The sequence below is a fragment of the Ictidomys tridecemlineatus genome, chromosome 6 (assembly GCF_052094955.1).
Source record: "Ictidomys tridecemlineatus isolate mIctTri1 chromosome 6, mIctTri1.hap1, whole genome shotgun sequence".
Lineage (NCBI taxonomy): Eukaryota > Metazoa > Chordata > Mammalia > Rodentia > Sciuridae > Ictidomys > Ictidomys tridecemlineatus.
The window spans coordinates 164,743,897-164,763,930 of record NC_135482.1 but is presented as its reverse complement, the minus strand read 5'-3'; the positions used below and the strand labels follow the sequence as shown (position 1 = coordinate 164,763,930).

The 20,034-nt window shown below is 38.5% G+C and overlaps 1 protein-coding gene across 4 annotated transcripts in view; it reads right to left on the bottom strand.

Annotated features, from left to right (window-relative positions):
* The window catches only part of Wdfy2 (WD repeat and FYVE domain containing 2), a 252,580-nt gene that overhangs the window by 145,504 nt on the left and 87,042 nt on the right, over positions 1 to 20,034 (bottom strand). The window contains exon 1 of one of the 4 annotated variants that reach the window (XM_078016065.1): positions 14,565 to 14,610. The exons of 2 other annotated variants lie outside the window; for them this stretch is intronic. Coding sequence is in view for 1 of the 2 variants with exons in the window: in XM_005330216.5 (XP_005330273.1) it covers positions 13,716 to 13,852 (137 nt within the window). In the remaining variant the exon portion in view is untranslated. Of the gene's footprint in view, positions 1 to 13,715; positions 14,111 to 14,564; positions 14,611 to 20,034 lie in introns of those variants that run through there. One more of the 4 variants, XM_005330216.5, reaches the window with a different exon arrangement.

Below are 20,034 nucleotides of genomic sequence, written 5' to 3'. Positions count from 1 at the left end.
CAGCCTCCTGAGCCAATGCGATTACAGGAGTGCGCCACTGTGCCCAGCTCCAGTCTTTATTTCTATTCCTAAGGTTCACATGCATCCCTGACCTCAGATTCTGCAAGATACTTGAGACTCTTGCCAGGAAATTCAAGAACTGGTTTCTGTATTGAATTAAGAGACTCCAACACGCTACTGCATTAGAAGACAAATGCTTTTACACAGTGACTCCCTCCCTCACAGCAATCTCACACAATGCAAACCTCCAATATATGTCTCCAATTTTGCCTACTAGGTTGTAAATCCTAAGCTAGAAGACTTGAGGGGTGGGGGTTGATAAGAACACCAGGGCGGAAGATAAATAATTAAATACATGAAGTGTGCTGAGGGAATGCAGCTATCAGCAGATGGAGAAGGGAGAAGGGAGAAGGAGGAGGATGGGGGAGAGGGAGAAGAGAGTAGAGGAACCAGGAAGAAGGAGGGGGAGCAGGAGATTACTGAAGGATGGACACCAACAAGCATTGCTAATCCCCAGAGCAGTTTTTTAAGTAAAAAATTTGCAGCTGTTAAAACAGAATGCCCACAGAGATCTACACCAGGGCGCAGGTCAGAGCACGTGCAAGTCCTATCAGTTCTTCTTTCATAAAACCTTAAAGCCCATGAGAGAGGGAGTTTGCCTTTTCTCAGCACAGCCTTTTGAATTTTATATATGCATGTACTATCAACTTCAAAGCATGGCTATTTGTTTTTTAGATGTAACTACCAGTATCTTACCTATTTTTACCTGATTTTTTTTATTCAAATATTTAGAATTTCACTTATAGTATGGATTAATTAATCCCCATGGGACATGAACTACCACAGTAACTTGTTGTAACCTGCAAACCATATTTCTTCTCAACTATGATTATTTAATTTTCAATTTAATAATCTCCTAGCTAAATTCCATCCATTTCAAGTAACTAAGTGTTTCTATCATTTCCATCCCATTCTCTCTGCCAGTTGACTCATCAAGCATTTGTCACCAGCATTAACCTCATATTTTCCCACATATATAAGGATGACTAGTCTGCAACTAAAGCAACAGACAGATCAATTTTGTAATTGAAAGTTTTGGAGAAGCAGAAATAAGCAATTCCGAGCACTGAAAATACTGACCAGGGCAGCATCCCCCAAAGGACAAACTTCATATTTATGCAATGTAAAAACTGTTCATTGTTTCCAGTCTTCAAGTTCAAATTTAGTTCTTGATGCTCAAGAATGTGATTTCTCAGTATTTATTTGGCAATCAAAAGAGCCTAATCCAAAAATGCAAAAGCTTCAATTAAACTACGGACACTTAGAAAAGTGTCTCTGACCACTGGAAGCTATCTCAAGAAATATATACAGCAATCTCAAGAAATAAACCTTCTGTTCACCTAATGGATCAACAATTTGGGGCTTATATAGTTCTTCTGGGTTCAAAACTGATACTGATACTTCAAGAATGCAACTCTTAAAAATTAATCATTAGAAATTATTAAAAAGTGAGGCAGAACACTGTTAAAAAACTTAAAATAGGGAGAGAGAGGAGTCCACCCAGAAGAAACTGCACCTGTAACTGCAAGCACATCCACACATGCTTCAGGAGCCTTCAAGAACGCCTGCCAGGGCCTCATCCTCTCCCTAGGCTATTAAGAACCTTTCACACTGAGTGAACTTGGTTTCTTCAACCTTTACCCTATCCAGTCAAAGCTCAAAGATCTACATCATGCATGTCTGATAACAACAGAAACTTCCCAAATGGAAGCTCAGCAAAAAAAAATAAATCAGAGAAGTAACACTGCAACCAAAATTCCTTGCCAATTTAATCCATCCAAACAGCATGCTATTTCAATTAACTATTCAAATTAAGTCTAAGAAACCTTCCTAATTTAACTTTACCTTCTGAAGAAAAAGTATTTATTCCTACAATTGTTTAACAATCTAAACTTTAAAATGCAATGAGAATTTAATTTATCATTCCATTTATACATTCAAAATTATTCCAAAAATCAAAATATAATGAAATAAATGAACCATTCCCAATTCATTTTCCTCTAACAAAATCAACCTCTAAAATATTAAACAGCTAGCATTTTCCAAACTTCAACAAGGTCAATAAACACTAAAACAGATTAATGAAATTCTAAGAGGAAGGCATGGGATGACTAGTAAAATATGAATCCAGATCTAGGAAATAAAAAACAACAAAGTAGTTTTTAAGTTTTTCTAAAATTAGAATTTCAATGTATTTAAATACTACATCCATAAATACTTTCCAAATGAAGACAGAAACATATGTTTTTCATTTTCCATATTTATGATCAGTTAAATAATAACAATCCCTAACATTTGTAGGACCTTATGATATAGAAAATATGTTCACAATATTATGCAATTTATTAGGAGAAGGGCTGGGGGAGCAGCTCAGTGGCAGAACGTTTGCCTAACATGCAAGTTCAATCCCCAGCATTGCAAAAAATAAAATAAAATTACATTTAAAAATTGTAAGAAGTCATTTCCAGATGAGGACTGATGAAGGAAAAGGTCACTGAACAAGTGTGATGCCTGAGGACTCTTCCAGAAGTACTAATTTACAAGGTAAGAGTGGGGAGGAAAAGGGAAAAGGGCACACAAGGACTGATTTAAAGACAAAGAACAAAGAAGAATTAGATGAGACAGTAGTTAAAGAATTAGAAAAACAGAGTTTGGAGGAAAGGGGAGGAACACTAACAGACTAGCTCAGTGCCAACCCTTTATAATGTGGGACAACTGAACACTCAGAATAATCCTCTGAGGTTGGTATTATTTTAACTTCCATTTTACAGCCGAGAAGATTTACTAGAAGTAAAACATCTAGCCTAAGATCCCCTAGCTAGTAAGTGGCAGCACTAAATGCCAAACCCAGGATTCCCAGACTCCAGTGCCCAGCTCCAAACAAAGACTCCAGAGAAGAAACAGGGAGGGTAAATGCCAGCCCTAATTTACCAATGCATACCTTTATTTATATATTTATAAATAAAAAAACTGTTATAAAATGTGTCTGAATTTTTATTGTATGTGCTTCCGCCCTTCACCTGCACTTAGGCTTTTAGAAACACAGTCTTTCCTGATATCTTTCAATTTCATTTTTCTTCTTCTTCTTCCAAAATGCCAAAAAAGCTCTAACTACTTACTCCATAAAAGGGAAAGCCTTTTAGATCTTGGAGAAGACTCTGTGGGTCCCATGTGCCATCTTCTTAGCAGTAGGCACGCTGGGTGGCACAGGTTGTATCTCTTAGGGCCAGACTGGGATGACTTTAGCCTAAGTGGCTAGAGAAAAAGCAAGGGGTCCAAGGGAGGGGGATTCACAGCCTGGCATAGCTACATCTTCCAGTTTGTCAAAAAAAAAAAAACAGGCAATTTGGATTTTTATGTGAAATCCATTATTTTAAACCTTGCCTATAAACCCCAAACTAAAAACACTACACATGCAACAAGGTGGGGAGGGGAAGAATAGACGTTCAGTAGATTTGACAAAGGGGAATAAAGGGAAGGGGCGGAGGACAGTTATAGGAAAGACAGTGGAATGAATCCGACATAACTTTCTTAGGTACATATATGAATATACCAGTGAATCTCCACATCATGTACAATACAAGATGGCATCCTAACTAGAATAAGATGTACTCCACATTTATATAAATATGTCAAAATATACTCTACTGTCATGTATAACTAAAAAGAAAGAATAAAAAATAAACTAAATAGAAAAAAATAACAATACTGTGTGTGGACCACACAAAATCTGAGAGTGGACTGATATCTAGTTGCCTATTTACAATGCTCAGTCTTCCAATTGAAGTTTAGTTAGAGCTTTCTCTCTCCCTAAATTTATTTCCATAGAAGACATGGAAGATAAAGCACCTGCCATTCAGGAGCCTGGTAGGGACAAGGAGTACACTATTTCAGGACAAGATAGTAAATGGAGACAGAGAAGGCTGCCAAGAATACTGCGCCCACCTACAACACTGGCTTTCCCAGGACAGGTTTAAGAAGTGGTGATAAAAAGATGAGGGAGTTGAGGTGGGGTTGTGGCTCAGCAATAGAGCGCTCGCCTTGCATGTGTGAGGCCCTGGGTTCGATCCTCAGCAACACATATAAATAAATAAATAAGATATTGTGTCCAACTACAACTAAAAAATAAACATTTAAAAAAAAAAGGTGAGGGAGTTAACCTTGCCTTTGTAAATCTAGATAAGATAAAAAAGGGCTGACTGTGAAAAACAAAAAGTTCAAAAGCCCAATCTTTGTATATCCAAGGTAATTCAGAACAGCCAAGCCTTACTGGAACCACAACAGAAAAACTTACCTACCCAGAGGCGTGTTGGGATCATAAACAAAGAATAAAACAAACTTTTCTGAGCACCATCTATGTTCCAAGTACCTCCAAGTGCTGTAGGAAGATCATCTCTTGTAAATCTTCCCACAACCTGAGAAGAATCACTATTCCCAATGTGGAAAATGGATTTGTGAAATCATCAAGTTGGGAAAGAGCCAATGTCTGAACCCAAATGATTCCTTTCCCATTAACTTGCTGACCATGTCAGAGAAATTCAGGCTAATACTGCAGACACATAATGGCAAGCAGTCAAGAATAACTCATTAGCTACAATAATTAAAATTGTAGAACTAGTATTAAGAGGGGAAAAGAGATTCGTAAAATACAACAGAGGCCACAGTTAGGTCCTGCAGATTATGAGAACTTAATTTTGTGATAAAGGTAGTTTCAAAAATACATACAAAAGAAAACATAACCATTCAATAAGCAATGTTCAAATAATCAATAGCAAATTTAGACAAATCCCCAATTTATGCCACACAATGAAATGCACTGCAAATAAATTAAAAAGTTATTTTTCATCAAATTATATAACTATGATGAACAGAAAATGAATATTTGATGAATCTCCGGGGAAAGAATTCTTTTAAAAATTAGGAGTTATGGAACAAATTTCTATTACTAAGAAAGACAGAGCCAGGCATAATGTCACATGCCTATAATCTGAGCAACTTGGGACGCTGAGGCAGTAGGATCACAAATTCAATGCCAGCCTCAGCAACTTAGTGAGACCCTGTTATCAAATAAAAATAAAAAAGGATTGGAGATGTGGCTCAGGGGATAAGTGCCCCCAGAATCCCTGGATTCAAGTCCTGGTAGCAAAAAAAAAAAAAAAAAGACAAAGAACTAAATGGTAAATCTTCTCTATATAAAAAATAAAAGGCAAAGAAGTGGAAAATATCTCTCTGGATATTCAACAGGCATAGGATCAATAGTCTTACTTTATGTATAGACTATATGTACAAGAAATTGCTAAGGAGAGCCAGGAGACTTTAATGGAGAAATGGGCAAAGGACAGGAACAGATGATTCACAATGGAAAAACAATTTTATACACAAACAAACAGAAAAACATTCAGTAGCCAGTCAAAATAGAGAAATTAAACATAAATGAAATGCCACCATTTTTAAACAAGTATGAAGAACTTAAAAAAAATAATATCCATGGCTAGTCATGTGTGGCAAAATGAATATTTTCATGTGTCATATTACTAGAAATATTTTAAAGGGACACAAGCCTTCTGGAAACTAATATGGCAATCTTCTTACAATCTTTCAAAAAAAATTTTTTTTAATTGAGGAGGGAGGATGTCTATATGCTTAACAATGTTTATCATAGCATTTATAAAATTGAAAATGATCTAAGTAGTCAACAATATGGGATGGATAGATTCTAACATACTCACTATATTGAAAATTCCTTGAGTATAGTCTAAACTTCACCCATGATGAGATCCAGGGACAGGTACATATAGTTCAAGCATTAAATAAATATGAGTAAACACTGGAGGAAAGGAAAAATATACACCTACTTAAAAGATGAGTAAAAATTAGGTAGCTATTGATACAATTTTAAGTGGGAACAAGAATTTAAAAGTATAAGTTATGTAAAATCACATTTTAAAACTGCATCAGAAAAACTACTAGAGGTAATATATGATATTAACAGGCATTATGCTGAGAGGTTTATAAGCAGTTATTCTTCACTGTGGTTATATTATCTTTATTTAAAATGTAAACAATTCTCCAAAGGAATTATTATGATATCTTAAAATTTAAGTTGATCCTTGGAAATTAAGAGAAGAAAAAATTAAAAATAGAAAACACATAATATCTTCAAGTACCTCCATAAACTGTCCAGTCAAAGGAAAATGAGTGTCATACAGAAGTTAACAATTACATGCATAATTTAGATGAGATACATCATTTTTTCAAGTCCTAATCAGTAATAAATGAACATATCACAAGAAGCCAAAATGCAGCCAAACAACTAAGTTTTGCTGCAGTCCTAGTTTTTTTGTAAACTCTCTGGCTCTGATCTGAAAAGGTTTAGAATAGTTAACTTCTGACTTGGATAGAGGCCTCCAGTCAGACTGGGTCAATTCCATAACCACAGTGGTAATTTCAAAAGGGCAGGGCAGGCCAGGGGTGGGGTAAGGTAGTAGGGTGTCAGTCCCCAAGTTAAACTACATTTTCATTTTCTGGAAAACCAAAACTACATAGAAAAAAAAAAAAAAGAAGGCATAAAACTTTAACAGTTCCTCTAATATACTATATGCACTATATCCTCTAATGCATGACCCATTATTATGTTATGATTTAATTGAAAAGTTTTAGGGTTTTTGTGGGGTTTTTTTTTTTTTTTTTTTTTTTTGGTTTTTTTGTTTTTGTAACCGGGGATTGAGCCTAGGGGAGCTTAACCACTGAGCCACATCCCCAGTCATTTTTTGTATTTTTTTTAGAGACACGGTCTCAATAAGTTGCTTAGGGCCTTGCTAAATTGCTGAGGCTGACTTTGAACTTGCAATCCTCCTATCTCAGCCTCCAGACTGCTGGGATTACAGGCATGCACCACCATCCCAGAAGAAAAGGATTTTAACTAGAATTTTAGATGGGCTACAAAAGGACAGCAAACTTCAGTGTGCATGTCACATAAAAAGGCTATCACTTCATAAAACTTGTTTCAGTTATACATGTGCATATATGTGACAGTATGTGGGTCTTAGGTAACAACATCAGATAGATTTCTAACTATGATTTGCAGTCAAAAAAATTTCCAAAGCATTTTCTTAATAACCCACACACCAATGCGGGGCAAGTAAACCATCCAGAGCTAAACTGCTTAGTACTTGAAAATAAAGGACTCATCTAGAAGCAGGAATGCAGTGAATCCAGTTCAACTGGGTATCAGGCACTAGTACAAAACTAATACTTCTGTAATAATCCAGCAACCCATAACCACTGCCATTCAAAGACTTCTGGAAGCATCATTTTATGGCTGAGCCAAGGAGGACAGTTTCACATAAGCACTCTGCACACTTTCTTCCACTTCACATAGCAGGATGATGTGGTTACGGAGACATTACACTCATGTAGTCCCTATGTACACTTATCATTGTGCTATGAAGTCCAACTCACTATTTTGCCACATGAAGAAACTGAGGGTTTGAGCAATGAAATGCCCTAGGAAATGAATGCCAAGGTCACTGCAGAGTAGAGCTGGCTGAGACTCCTAGTCCCAGTTCTTTTCCAAGAATCTTAAATTAAAGCCACTGGAGAGCACAAAGCAGCACTTCTTGCCAAGGTCAAGTAGATGATTTTTTTTCTCTTTTGGTCTTATTGGTTGGTTTCTACACCTCTGAATTAATTTTCATTAACGACTAAATTAAGTGTTGGACCACTAAGCATTTGCCCTTTTAAAAAAAAAAAAAAAAGCTGGGCATGGTGATGCCCACCTACAATCCCAACTTCTTAGAGGCAGAAACAGGAGGATTGCAATTTCCAGGCCAGACTTGGCAAACTGTTTTGAAATAAAACAAATAAAAAGGGCTGGGAATGCAGCTCAGTGGTAGAACACCCCTGGGTTCAATCCCCATTAGGGCAAAAACAAAAACAAAAAAAGTTAGTTAGTTAAAGAAACTGCTTACTAAAGTTGCACAAGGATTTTTTTTTGTTTGTTTTTTGGTCTTTGGTTCTTTTGTTTTTTTTGTGCTAGGGAATTTCTAGGTTAACTGTAGCATTCTCCTTGGGAGACCTATTCATATAAAAATAATAGTGTTGCCTCCTAAATTTTTTCTATTCTGATGATATAACTAGGAAGAATAGTTTGTCTTATGGTCATTTTCTTCTCAGGTAAATGTATGTGATTTTGTTTAGTGGCATAGATATCATCAGATCACTACTTATAATAGTCTTAAATCACAATTTACTTTTTGATTTCTAAATGCCACAAAATGTTTTTATTATTTTTAATGACATCAAGATGATTCTTAACAACAAACAGAAAAATGTCTCCCGCAGCCAAATGCAAAATGAAAACAGACAGCCAGGGAAAATGCTGTGCAAATAAAATATCAGATTTCCTTTTTTTTTTTTTTTTTTTTTTTTTTTACTTTTGGTACTGGGATTGAACTCTGGGGCACTCAACCAGGAAGCCACATTCCCAGCCCTATATTGTATTTCATTTAGAGACAGAGTCCCACTGAGTTGCTTAGAGCCTCACCATTGCTGAGGCTGGCTTTGAACTCACGATCCTCCTGTCTCAGCCTCCCAAGCCACTGGGATTATCACACCCAGCCAGATTTCCTTTTTTAAAATTTTGACTTTTGTTTGCTTGGAAAAGATCACCTCTCTGAAGTCTCTTCCCGGCTACTGGGCTACTTAAATCTGATCCGCTACTTTCAATCTATGATTTTTATCTATTCTTCTTTTTCAATATAAGTTTTGTAGGGCCTGAGACATAAGCTGGTCAGTATGTTGTAATCAGAGAATTGCTCATTCTAGGAGTGTCAGTGTCAGAATTGCCACTCTGACATTTTTCATGGTGTTGCAATATTCAAATATGAATGTAGACTGAATGAGATCTATGAGAGCCTGCATAGAATCATTTTTAATAACACATATGTGACAAATGCTGAACCACTGGGAACTTTGGAATCACCTCAAGCTATTCCTCCAACACTCAGCCTCCTTAAACAAGCTTTCCCACGGTAATCTTTCCTTTTAAAAAAAAAAGGTCAAATTTGGGCTGGGGTTGTGGCTCAGTGGTAGAGCACTTGCCTAGCATGTGTGAGGCACTGGGTTCGATTCTCGACACCACATATAAATAAATAAAATAAAGGTCCATTGGGAAAAAAAAGTCAAATTTCTTGCTGACCTTTAGAGAAGGTAAACAAGCACCCTGTCTCAAGACAGATTCACTAGCATGTCTTGAATTCAGAATAAAGTTTGATTTTCAAAAACCATTTGGGGTAAGTTCCCTCTTCAGAACCTTGAAACCCACAATTATTAATGCCAAGTGATGAGTCTCAAATACAGAGTTGAAAATTTATTAATTTTATATCATTAGAGATTCCACACACTCAAAATTTAATCTAGATGATCTAGATGGGCTCTAATTTTGCTGACTTCAGATACCTCACTCTGTCACTCCAGGAAGTCCTCAATGTCACAACTATGCTTACTTTCTTAAAAATTTATGCAAAACTTATAAAATACATGGTACATAATATTCTATCAAGAGCTAAACTAATTGAGCCAAGATCTAATTAGTGAAACTAATAGTTAAAGCAGAGAATTAAGTACAATTTCACAATGAAAAGAAGTGTGAATGGTAAATGAACCAATACTATCAAGATTTATAAGATAAAATGAAATTTTAACATATCTTTTCAAGAAATAGTCAAGTATGCATGGCCACTTAGAATCACAGTAGTTCAAAAGGCCTTAGAGAGAGAAAAATATCCAACCCCCTCCTTGTTCCAGCCTATCTCTATCCCAAGGCAAGCTGCTAAATTTCTCTCAAGCTCAATTGATGTGTCCTTGTTCATGGAAACTCATCTGCCTCAAGCCCATTTCAATTCAAACAGTTGTTTATTGATTTGTTAAAAGAACATATATTTCATATCTCCTTTATGCCAGGCACTGAGCATCAGATCTCCTTCAATTAAGATGAAAATCTGAGGGCTGTAGTGATGTAGCACTTCCTAGCATGCATGAGTTCTTGGGTTGGGTTCCACTATACCACCAAAAAACAAACAAAAAAAGATGAAAATCTGACCCCCTTTTATTTACTGTAGGGGTTCAGAACATTTCCCTTCACAGTACCTACTCTCCAGAAAAAGTTCTGCACCCTTGCACCCAATTACTTTCCTGGAGACACTGATTTTCCACACTGCTCAAAGTGTAACAATGCTGAGCTAAGTTCCAAACAAACATGACTCCAGTCTACAGTCATCATCAACTCATTCCAATGCTTCTCAATACCTGGGAGTTTTCTTGACCCCTCTACCTAGCATTTTACTGCTTTCCTTTATCCCAGCTTTTTTATATGAACTCCCACTCATCCTGCAAGGACCATATGGGCAAGAGATTGTTGGTCTTCTCTAACCACCACAAGCAGAGAAGATTTTTTTGGCAATTCCAGAAGGCAATTCTGTACCTGTCTTCAGAGCACTGTGTATCTCCTGGGGAAAGAATAATTTCCCATAAATGTCCAATTGAAACTACTTAATTACTGAAACTCTATGAATGGTAAGATTGCCGTCTTGTGTGAAGACAAGCAAATAAAGAACTTATAAAGATAAATAAAGATAAAGGTCTGAATGGGGCTGGATCCCACCTGGAGAGAAGTCCCTCCTGGCTTTATCACTTAAGAGTCTGCCACTAAACAAGGAAGACCCAGATAAACTGCAAGCATATGTCTTAAACAAAACAAGGCAAAGATGTCTGAGATAAAGTTTTTAAGCACAGAATGGTAAAATGGCATTTACTCAGAAAAGACAGACCAAAAGATGCTAGGAAATGAGGAACCCAAAGTTTGGTGCATCCTTTGAAAATAGACCATAATTACAACCAAAACAAACTCAGAAAAGGGCAGTGAGTTCTGGGAATAGGCTCTGTGTTATGGTAGTACCAGAAATCTTTACTCATGTATCAAACTGTTTTTATAGTTCTTATATTCCCTTAAGTTTCCTCCTTTAGTAACAATAAAAGTTCTAGGTTGTCCTAATTTTCTAAAGTGAACTTGAAGGTAATAGTTTTCATCCATTCTTGAGCTTGAAAATTTAAGTAATATTATCCCAAGATACTGATTGAGGGTTAAAATGGTAATCCAAATGAAATAATCCTCCAAAGGAAAGTAAAACTTAGAGAACAATAAAGACTATAGAATCCCTCCATTCTTCCCCATCTGAAAAATTTCCTTTCAATACTACCTCTAAGAGTTTCATTAAACAATATTATTATAAAATGTTCCACAGTAATTAGTATTGGGACCATCTCAAAAGACTTTGTCATTTTCATCATTGTATATACATGTGACTATAACACAACAGGAACTCAAATGTTTGTGATGGAATAAATGAAGTAATGTGTGGGCTTTCAGAATTTTAAGGCACCTTAAAGCCTCCCAGTCCAACACTTTTCCCACAGTGTACATTTGTCCATATAAGGTTTTCGTAGGTCATCAAAATATTCATTCAACAAATACCAATTAAATGTCTACAATAGCAAAGATGCCACATTGGGGGGGGTGGTACTGAAAACTACACTGAAACAATAAACATTTATCCAGGAACTCCTAGAGTGTGTGCCACTGTGTGAGCCCTACAGATACTATAGTGAATAAACCCACACAACTCCCTAGAGAACTCACAGATGATAAAATAAACATGAAATATATACATTACTGTTTAAAACAGAAAATGTTAAGTATTTTTTTTAGGGAATCATGGGTCAAAAGGAAAACCAGGGTTTTGTAAGAACTTATAAGACATTCAGTGTTCAGGTATAGGACATTATTTGTAGCTTAACCTTATAATTCAAGTATGAAGATGACTATTTACCAGCTGAAGTAGATATGGTCATGGATTTATAGGTTTTCATGAACATTAATATTCTAGCTTCATATCTTTAGTATTATATCAGGTGACATTAACAGTGGATTTTGAAAAGCAAGAATATAGATCAATTTTAGCTTCTCCAAACTCTTTGAAATATACACCATTAAAGCTATTTCTTTCAAGGTAAATGCAGTGGAATGGAAATCAAAAGTTTCAAAACTAGTATTAAAGGAGCTTAGATTTAACTACTTTTCTCCTTCTCATACTCATTTCAATGAATTTACTTAGAATTTTCTTACAGTAGTTAGAAATTGATCAATTTAATCTATAGTGAGATTAAAAATATAAATATAAAAATATAATATATCAATATATTTTATTGAATGTATTCCATAAAATAGTTCTATGAGAGAATTTCCAGGTCCAGAAGCAATCTCTTTTAATAGAATTCTGCCCCTCTGGAAAAACTAGATATTCTTATTAAGACTTGTTTGTGAATTTTAAAAGGCTCCTATATCATGTATTCCAGTCAGCCACTGAATTTTTTCTATTCATTGCAGACTGTATGTTTATAATGTTTTCCACTGGATATTCATGGAAAATGAGTCAGCTGCCATTTGTATGAGGCATGATGAAAACTAGGATGTCTAATACACATGTGAGTTTACCTAGATATAACATATCTATCAAGCAAAAGTTTTAAGGCCACATTATAAACACAGTGCTGAAATCAACATAAAGAGAGTAATGAACACTATTGCTTTACCTGTGCAACTGCAGAAGCCACCATGGGAGAAATTTTCTCTACATCAGCACAATTTGAACTTCTATTAAGAAGACCTAACTACTGTTTTAAGGTACAAAAATAAACAAATAAATAAAATGCTTGCCTGTATCTCTACAAAGTTACATTTTTAGAATGCTTGAGATATCATCCTGAGTAACACTTCCAGATACATTACCATAACTATAATATTCTAGCAGCATTCCTCTGGAAATTACCTTCCTCAGCCTCATTTCTGCATACTAAAGGGATTAACTTAAAGGAGTCTAATGAAGGCATAACAACCAGCTCCACTTCTGCAAATTAAGCAAAATTAAGCAAAAATAAAGGAAGCAAGCAAAGGGAAGGAACTCAAAAAGCTATTTGCAGCAGTGGTCCTCAGCAAGTTCTAGGCGCTTCCCCTTAAGCTAGACGAGATAAGAGGAGAGCAGGCACCACGCAGAAGCCCAAAGTTACTCTTTCCACAACTTAGAATATTCCCTGAATTCAGGGTAAGATGTCCGGGAAGTATGGATTAGGGGAGAATGTCTAGGAGAAAGCACTGGCATTTGCTTTCTCAGTTTGGGGCCCTAAGAACTGTACCAGAGAACAACTCCCAAATCTTCAGTTTATCTTGTGGTGGCGGCTCGGAGCATCCTCCCCAGGCACACACCTGCAGGCCCCGGCGGCTTCTCTCTCTAACCCACCCGTGCCCAGAGCTGCAGCAAGGTCCGGTGTCTGGCGCACCGTTAGCTCAAGGGTCATCCCGGATCCCCCAAGCTCCACCGGGCCGCTGATGAGGCCAGAGCGCACGACCGGGTCCTGTCTCTGCTTCGCGGAGCCACGCAGATGCAGCAGCTTATGGGTGGACACAGGCACTATAAGGATGCGTATTATAATAAAACTTGGAAAAGCTTGTCTACACTCGCGCCGACGTGGAGGCACGCGCGCTCGGGGACCGCCGGCCCGTCCCGCCTTCCTCGCGACCAAGTGGCAGCAGTCCGTACCTGTCCTCTGAGACACTGATGACGCCCTCCTCTTTGGGCACGATCACAGCCATATTCACCACCTCTTGAGACCCCTCGACCCGCTGCAGCAGGATCGGCTTGCGGGTCAGCGGCTTGGGCTGGATTTCCGCCGCCATCGGAGGAGGGGGCGCGCCAGGGGCGCCGCCAACAACCGCGCCTCGGGGCCGGGCTGAGGAAATCGCTCGGGCACGGGCACAGGCTGAGACAGGGACGCTGGCTGGCCGGAGCGGGATGCCGGGGACCCGCAATCATAGCCTGGCTGCCTCGCCCGGGAACGACTCTGCGCTCCCGGCTTCGGGCACCAAAACCGCCACCACCCGGGATGCCACCGGGCGCCACCACCAGAAGAGGAGGCGGAGAGCCAGGGGGCGGGGCAGGGGGCGGGGTCTGCCGCAGAGGTGGCCGCTGGTGGGCGCGAGGGCGGCTCCACTTCCGGGAGGATGGGTAGGAGGAGGGGAAAACTGTAAAAGGAGGCGGGACACTGGTGACCAATGCGCAAGCGTCAGCCCAACAGCGCATTTCCGCCCCGCCCCTTTCCAATTCCTGGAGCTTGGCAGCACTGCTCCGACGCATGCGTTGTCCGTTCACCGCGGTCTCAAACCTTCCACACCCAAAGTTTAGTCCCCTCCCTCTTAAATCGCCCGTGAACGCGCGTGTACACACCCCTGACAACGCGCTTGCCAGAGTCCCCGCCCTCTCCACATGTCCTGACAAGGGGGCGGAAGTGGAACGGGTAATAGCGCTTCTGCAGGACCGGAAAAGAAGAGGCCTGAAGGAAGGAAAGAAGCCGCGCTAGTTGGGATGTGACTAGGCATGCGCTCGGGTTACCTGGCTCAGTGGTCTTAACAATGAAGCCCGGCGGGGTGGCTGCTTAGTGCTCCTAGCGGGCACCTGGCTCAGGCATCTGGGTAGCACCCCCACGGACTCCTGGGAGTTGTAGTTCTTGGAGCCTCCTCTTCCCTGTCCTGGAATGACCTGTCATCCACTTCTCAGTGATCTGGGCCTAGGGAGCTCGGCTTCTCCGGAGCTATTGGCCAATTCAGCTTTGGACTGGCCTCCAAGGTTGGAAAGTAAAGGGCAGTCCTAATTGAGCAGGACGTCGCTACTCCCTGAGTCAGGCTGCTGCCCGACTTAATGGTGCACTAAGGGTAGGAAAAGAGACTTTCTCCTACAGGCATCTTAGAGCTTAGAGACCATCTGAAGTGTCAGGCTCCTCTTTTTATTAGAAAGCTAAAAGGCTAGGCCAAGGTTACTTTAGCCCCGCCCTGCCCTATGACTTGAACTCAGACCTCTCTGCTCTTAGCCTTGTCTTCCCATTCCGAAGCAATCCAGCCTTTTTAGTTTTCTCCACAAAAAATGGACAGCTGTGATTTCATCAGAACAGTATAAGAATGAATACAGATAACATGTTGACAGGGATGTAGAGAAATTGGATCTCCATTATACACTGCAGTTAGAAATGTAAAATGATGCAACCTCTTTGGAAAACAATTTCACATTTCTTCAAACGGTTAATAATAGTGTTACCATATGACCCAGCAATTTCACTTCTAGGTATATACCCAAGAAAAATGAAAAGTTGGGTTCATACAAAAACCTGAACATGAATATTATTCATGATAGCCGCCTTATTCCTGATAGCCAAGAAATTGATGAAACCCAAATGTGTCAATTGATAAAATGTGATATATCCGTACAATGGGAGTATTACTCAACAACAACAAAAAAAAAGTAGAATGAAAAAAAATTGATAACATGCTCCACCTAGATGAACCTTGAAAACAATATGCTAAGAAACCAGTCTTAAAGGATTTATAGAATAGGCATATCTACAGGGACAGAAATCAGGTTAGCAGTTGCCAGTGTGTGTGTGTGTGTGTGTGTAGGGGGTGGGGATAAAGAGGGTTGAGGATCTTGGCTAAGGGATACCAGCAATTTATAGGGATGAAACGAATGTTCTAAAATTGATTGTGGTAGTTGCACAACTCTGAATATACTAAAAGTCACTAGATTATACACTTTTAAATGGTGAAAATTATGCTATGTGAATTATGGTGTCTATTATCCAAACCTATTTTTGATGGCTAACTGATACATTTCCATCAATTTTATTGAAAGTAAAATACTGGAAAATACTTGAATTGTGGAAGGATTTTTAATGATATTTATTATTATTATTATATTTTTCAGCAATTATGGGTTTCTTTTAGTAATGTATTTTACTGTTTAATATTTTATTATTGCTATTTTCCCCCTCTGCTGTTTTAAAAATCAATGATGTTTTAAAATCAAGGTGCTATGATCTTATCCTGTGGAAGAATTTTTTATACAATCCATAAAGTGAGTAATTTTCTCAATCTCTGAGACTTGTACAAAACTATATTACTATTCCTTTTACATGCCATTCTTTCAGTTAGAGGCACTTTGTTTAGTCCTATATATTGAGGGGGAAATTGAAAATTTAGACTTTTAAATTCAAATAAATGGGTAAATTTGCATTTTTAAATAAAATGTTTATATCTTATTACATATCTCTATAAATTTTTCTCCAAATGTTAGAGCTGTAGATTTTTATGGAAAAAGTGTAGCATGTAGCCTAATTATCAAGCTATATTGTCAAGTCAATCAGGTAAATTAGACTTTGTCAAAAAAATTCTGCCTTCATTTTTCTATTCAAATAAATTTTAATCTACATTTTGAGAAATATTATAAAAAATAATGAAATCTATCTTTTAAGATTTGATGAACAGTTTCTAACCATCTTACTGAATAACAGTAACTAAATCTGAAAAAAATAAGTTTAACAGTGGGTGTTTTTCAGTGTACTTTGCAAACTTGGTAGTACCAGAAAATATTCTTGTTGTACAGAAAATAATTAGAAGAATTAATTTTGTCTACTTGAGTTTCTCTGCAGTCTTTTTCTTTCTAGTTAAGGACTCATACTAGGGACAAGTATTGAGAGTAACTGAAAAGGCTGCTCAGTTTAAATATGCAAAAAGGGCTGGGAGGACAGCTCAGTAGTAGAAGGCTTGCCTATGGTACACAAGCAATTCCCAGCACCAAGAAAAAAAATTGGATTAGGGTAACTCTGCATCATGTACAACCACAAAAGAGTGGGGTCCTAAAAAGAATAAGTTATACATTATATATGTATGATTTGCAAAATAATTCTACTGTCATATATAAAAAGAAAAAAATTGTAAAATGCATGAGAAAAGATGTTTGAGCATGTCATCTTCTAATCGCAGGTCACTTCCTTTTGCTTTCATAGTTCTCTCCTTCCAGATGATGCAATCTTTGATAATAGAAGAGGCAAAATCATTAAACAAAAATTATCATTACTTCTACCACTCTCCTTTATTTTTAAATTCAAAACATCTCAAGGAGAGCCAAAATACCCTTAATAGAAAAGCTAAAAGACTAAAACATCAGAAAGCTCTATAGGATAAGTTGCCTCATTAAGCATAAAAATTTTCCCCAAATCAACATTTTAGTATTTTGTTGTTGTTGCTGAGGAAGCTTTCTTCTCTAACCTAGAGCAAAGCATCAGAGTACATTTTAGAGTGGGTAAAGGATATGAAATGGACTGGGGTGGTGGCTCATGCCTGTAATCCCAGTGGCCTGGGAGGCTGAGGTGGAAGGATCGCAAGTTCCAAGCCAGTGTTAGCAAATTAGCAAATTAGCCCTAAGGAACTCAATGAGTCCCTGTCTCTAAATATAATATAAAATAGGGCTGGGGATGTGGCTCAGTGGTTGAGTGCCTCTGAGTTCAATCTCTGGTACAAAAAAAAAAAAAAAAAAAGATATGAAATGGGAAAAATGTGTGATGCAAACATTGGCCCATCCTCACACAAATAGATTTTAGGGAAGAGAACCTGGATCTGGAAATGTTTACCCTAATGATGCTTGTCCAAGTACAGCAAGAAAGTTCTCACAGACCAGTTACACAAGCCACAGTTTGGACTCCTCTAATTTAGGTAACAGAAAGGGGGAGGGGGGATGTGCTGCTGCTCCAGTGGTGGATGGAGCTTTGAGGTAGGAGGTGGATTAAGGGGATTATTCTTAATAATTGGACTAAGGTAACTTCTTTTAGATAGACTCCTCACCCTTGGAAGGCTAATTAGGGAAGAATATGAGTCAGGGAGAGAAAACTCACAACAGACTCCAAAGACCTTTCTAGTAGTAAACAGCATGCATTTTTCTGGTGTCTCTGCAGCAACCTAGTCTGGCAATAGAAGGCTGCATAGGGCTCCTGGGCTCCTGACATCATCTGATAAAACCCACAAGAAGAGGAATCTAGGAGCAGATAGTATCCTGAGACCCTGAGAGGTGTTCCTTTAGTCAGCAAAAGAAAAACATCTGACAGACAGCTGTGCACCAACCTCCAGGCTGAGGTTCAAGAGCAAGACTCAAACATGTGTGGTGACAACTTAAGAAAGCAGTGCAGGGCCCTGGGGCTGAAGGAACTGGTGTTCTGAGCCCAGGGTACAAGGTAGGAGGAGAGCACTTAACAGGGTGCCCTGCAGCAAATCGCTTAATCTCTTGGAACCCCCTCTTCTTCATCTGTAGCTGTGGATAATCACAGCACCAATCTTACAGAGCTGTTGTAAAGCATAAATAAGATCATTCTTTTGACAGAAGAAACCCAGTGTCTGGCAAGTATCCAAAAGAAGAAAGAAAAGGTGAAAAGGAACTAGAAGAGTACCACAGTAGGAGACCAAAGAAAAGGGTTGGGGATGACACAAGTTCATCCCAATACAAGGGATCTAATCATCAGAACTGGGTCACAAGTCCGGGCCAGACCATATCCAAGAATGGGGAACTATAGGCAACCTCCAGCTGTATTTGTAGGCTATTTTTTAAGAATTCACTGTTTTAAACTTGAGTGACTATTCTTGCTGACTCAAGTGTGTGTTGGTAGCTCTCAAACATCTCACAAAATCCCTGCAGTACAGAACCAACAGCCCCTTGGTATATAACTACCTAATGAATACTGTTTCCCTGGAAGAATATCTTTTAGTTACAACCAGGAACATCAGAAAACATCTTTCCATTTTGTCTTCCTCCTCCTTTCCCATTCCCTTCTTGGCAGCAGTCACATGGGCTCCCTTGGCAAACAAGGTTTTTATGGTTCTGAAGTCTGGCTTCATACCACAATGCCTGGGGACTTTTTGAAAATGCAGATTTCTGTATCCACTCCCTGAACTATTGAATTCAGTCTTCTGGGAGCTTAGCTTGAGAACCTGATTTTTTAAATAATGTATTTCCATGTGAGTTTAACACATGACTTTCATGCTTAGTCTGAGAACCACAACCCTGAAAAATCCACTGAAGGGCGCAGGAAGAATGAGTGACCAGCAGCAGTATGAAGGGTGTGGCCTCCAAGCGTGGCACATTATCTCTCATTTCCTTCTTTGCCACTTTGGAGAGTACTAGCCAAACTGCTTGCTTCTCTACTATTGTTAGTAAGTGTTCCCAACCAGACCAGCATTTCTTTTCTTTTGCCCATAGAGTAACAAAACACTGGCTTGTGGTTTTTCCTCTCCTCACTTGTGCTGAAAGATGGCACAAATTTTTTGCTAGGTTTTTCTCTTAATCTTCCTCAGTCTTCCCCACTCTCCCTAAATCAGGCAAGTGTGTGCCAAAAATAGTCTCCATACATACAAAGGACTGCAATAAGGTCTATCTTTTCTTTCTCTCTCTTTCTTTCTTTATATTTATTTATTTTTGGTGTTGGGGATTGAACCCAGAATTTTGAGTATGCTAAACACACACTACCACTGAGCTAAACACTCCCAGCTCCATTTTTTTTAAATGTACATTACTTTTTAAATTATTTCTTTATTTAGCAGTACTGGGGATTGAACACAGGGTTTTATGGATGCTAGGCAGACACTCTGCCACTGAGTTGCATCCAAGGCCCTTTTTTATTTTTTATTTGTATTTTGAGGCAGAGTCTCACTAAGTTGTAAGACAAGGCTGGCCTTGAACTTGTTATCCTCCTGCCTCAGTTTCCTGAGCCCCTGGGATTACAGGTGTTCACCAGCACACCCAGCTTCCTTCATTTTTTCTCATGGCTTGATAGTTCACTTCTTTTTAGTACTGAATAGTATTCCAATTGTCTGGATATATCACAATTTATTTATCCATTTGCATCCTGAAGGACATCTTAGTTGCTTCCAAGTCTTAACAACTAGGAATAAAGTAATTATAAACATGCATGTGCAGGCTTTTGTACAGACATAAGATTTCAGCTCATTCAAGTAAATACCAAGGAACATAGCTGCTGGATGTTCAG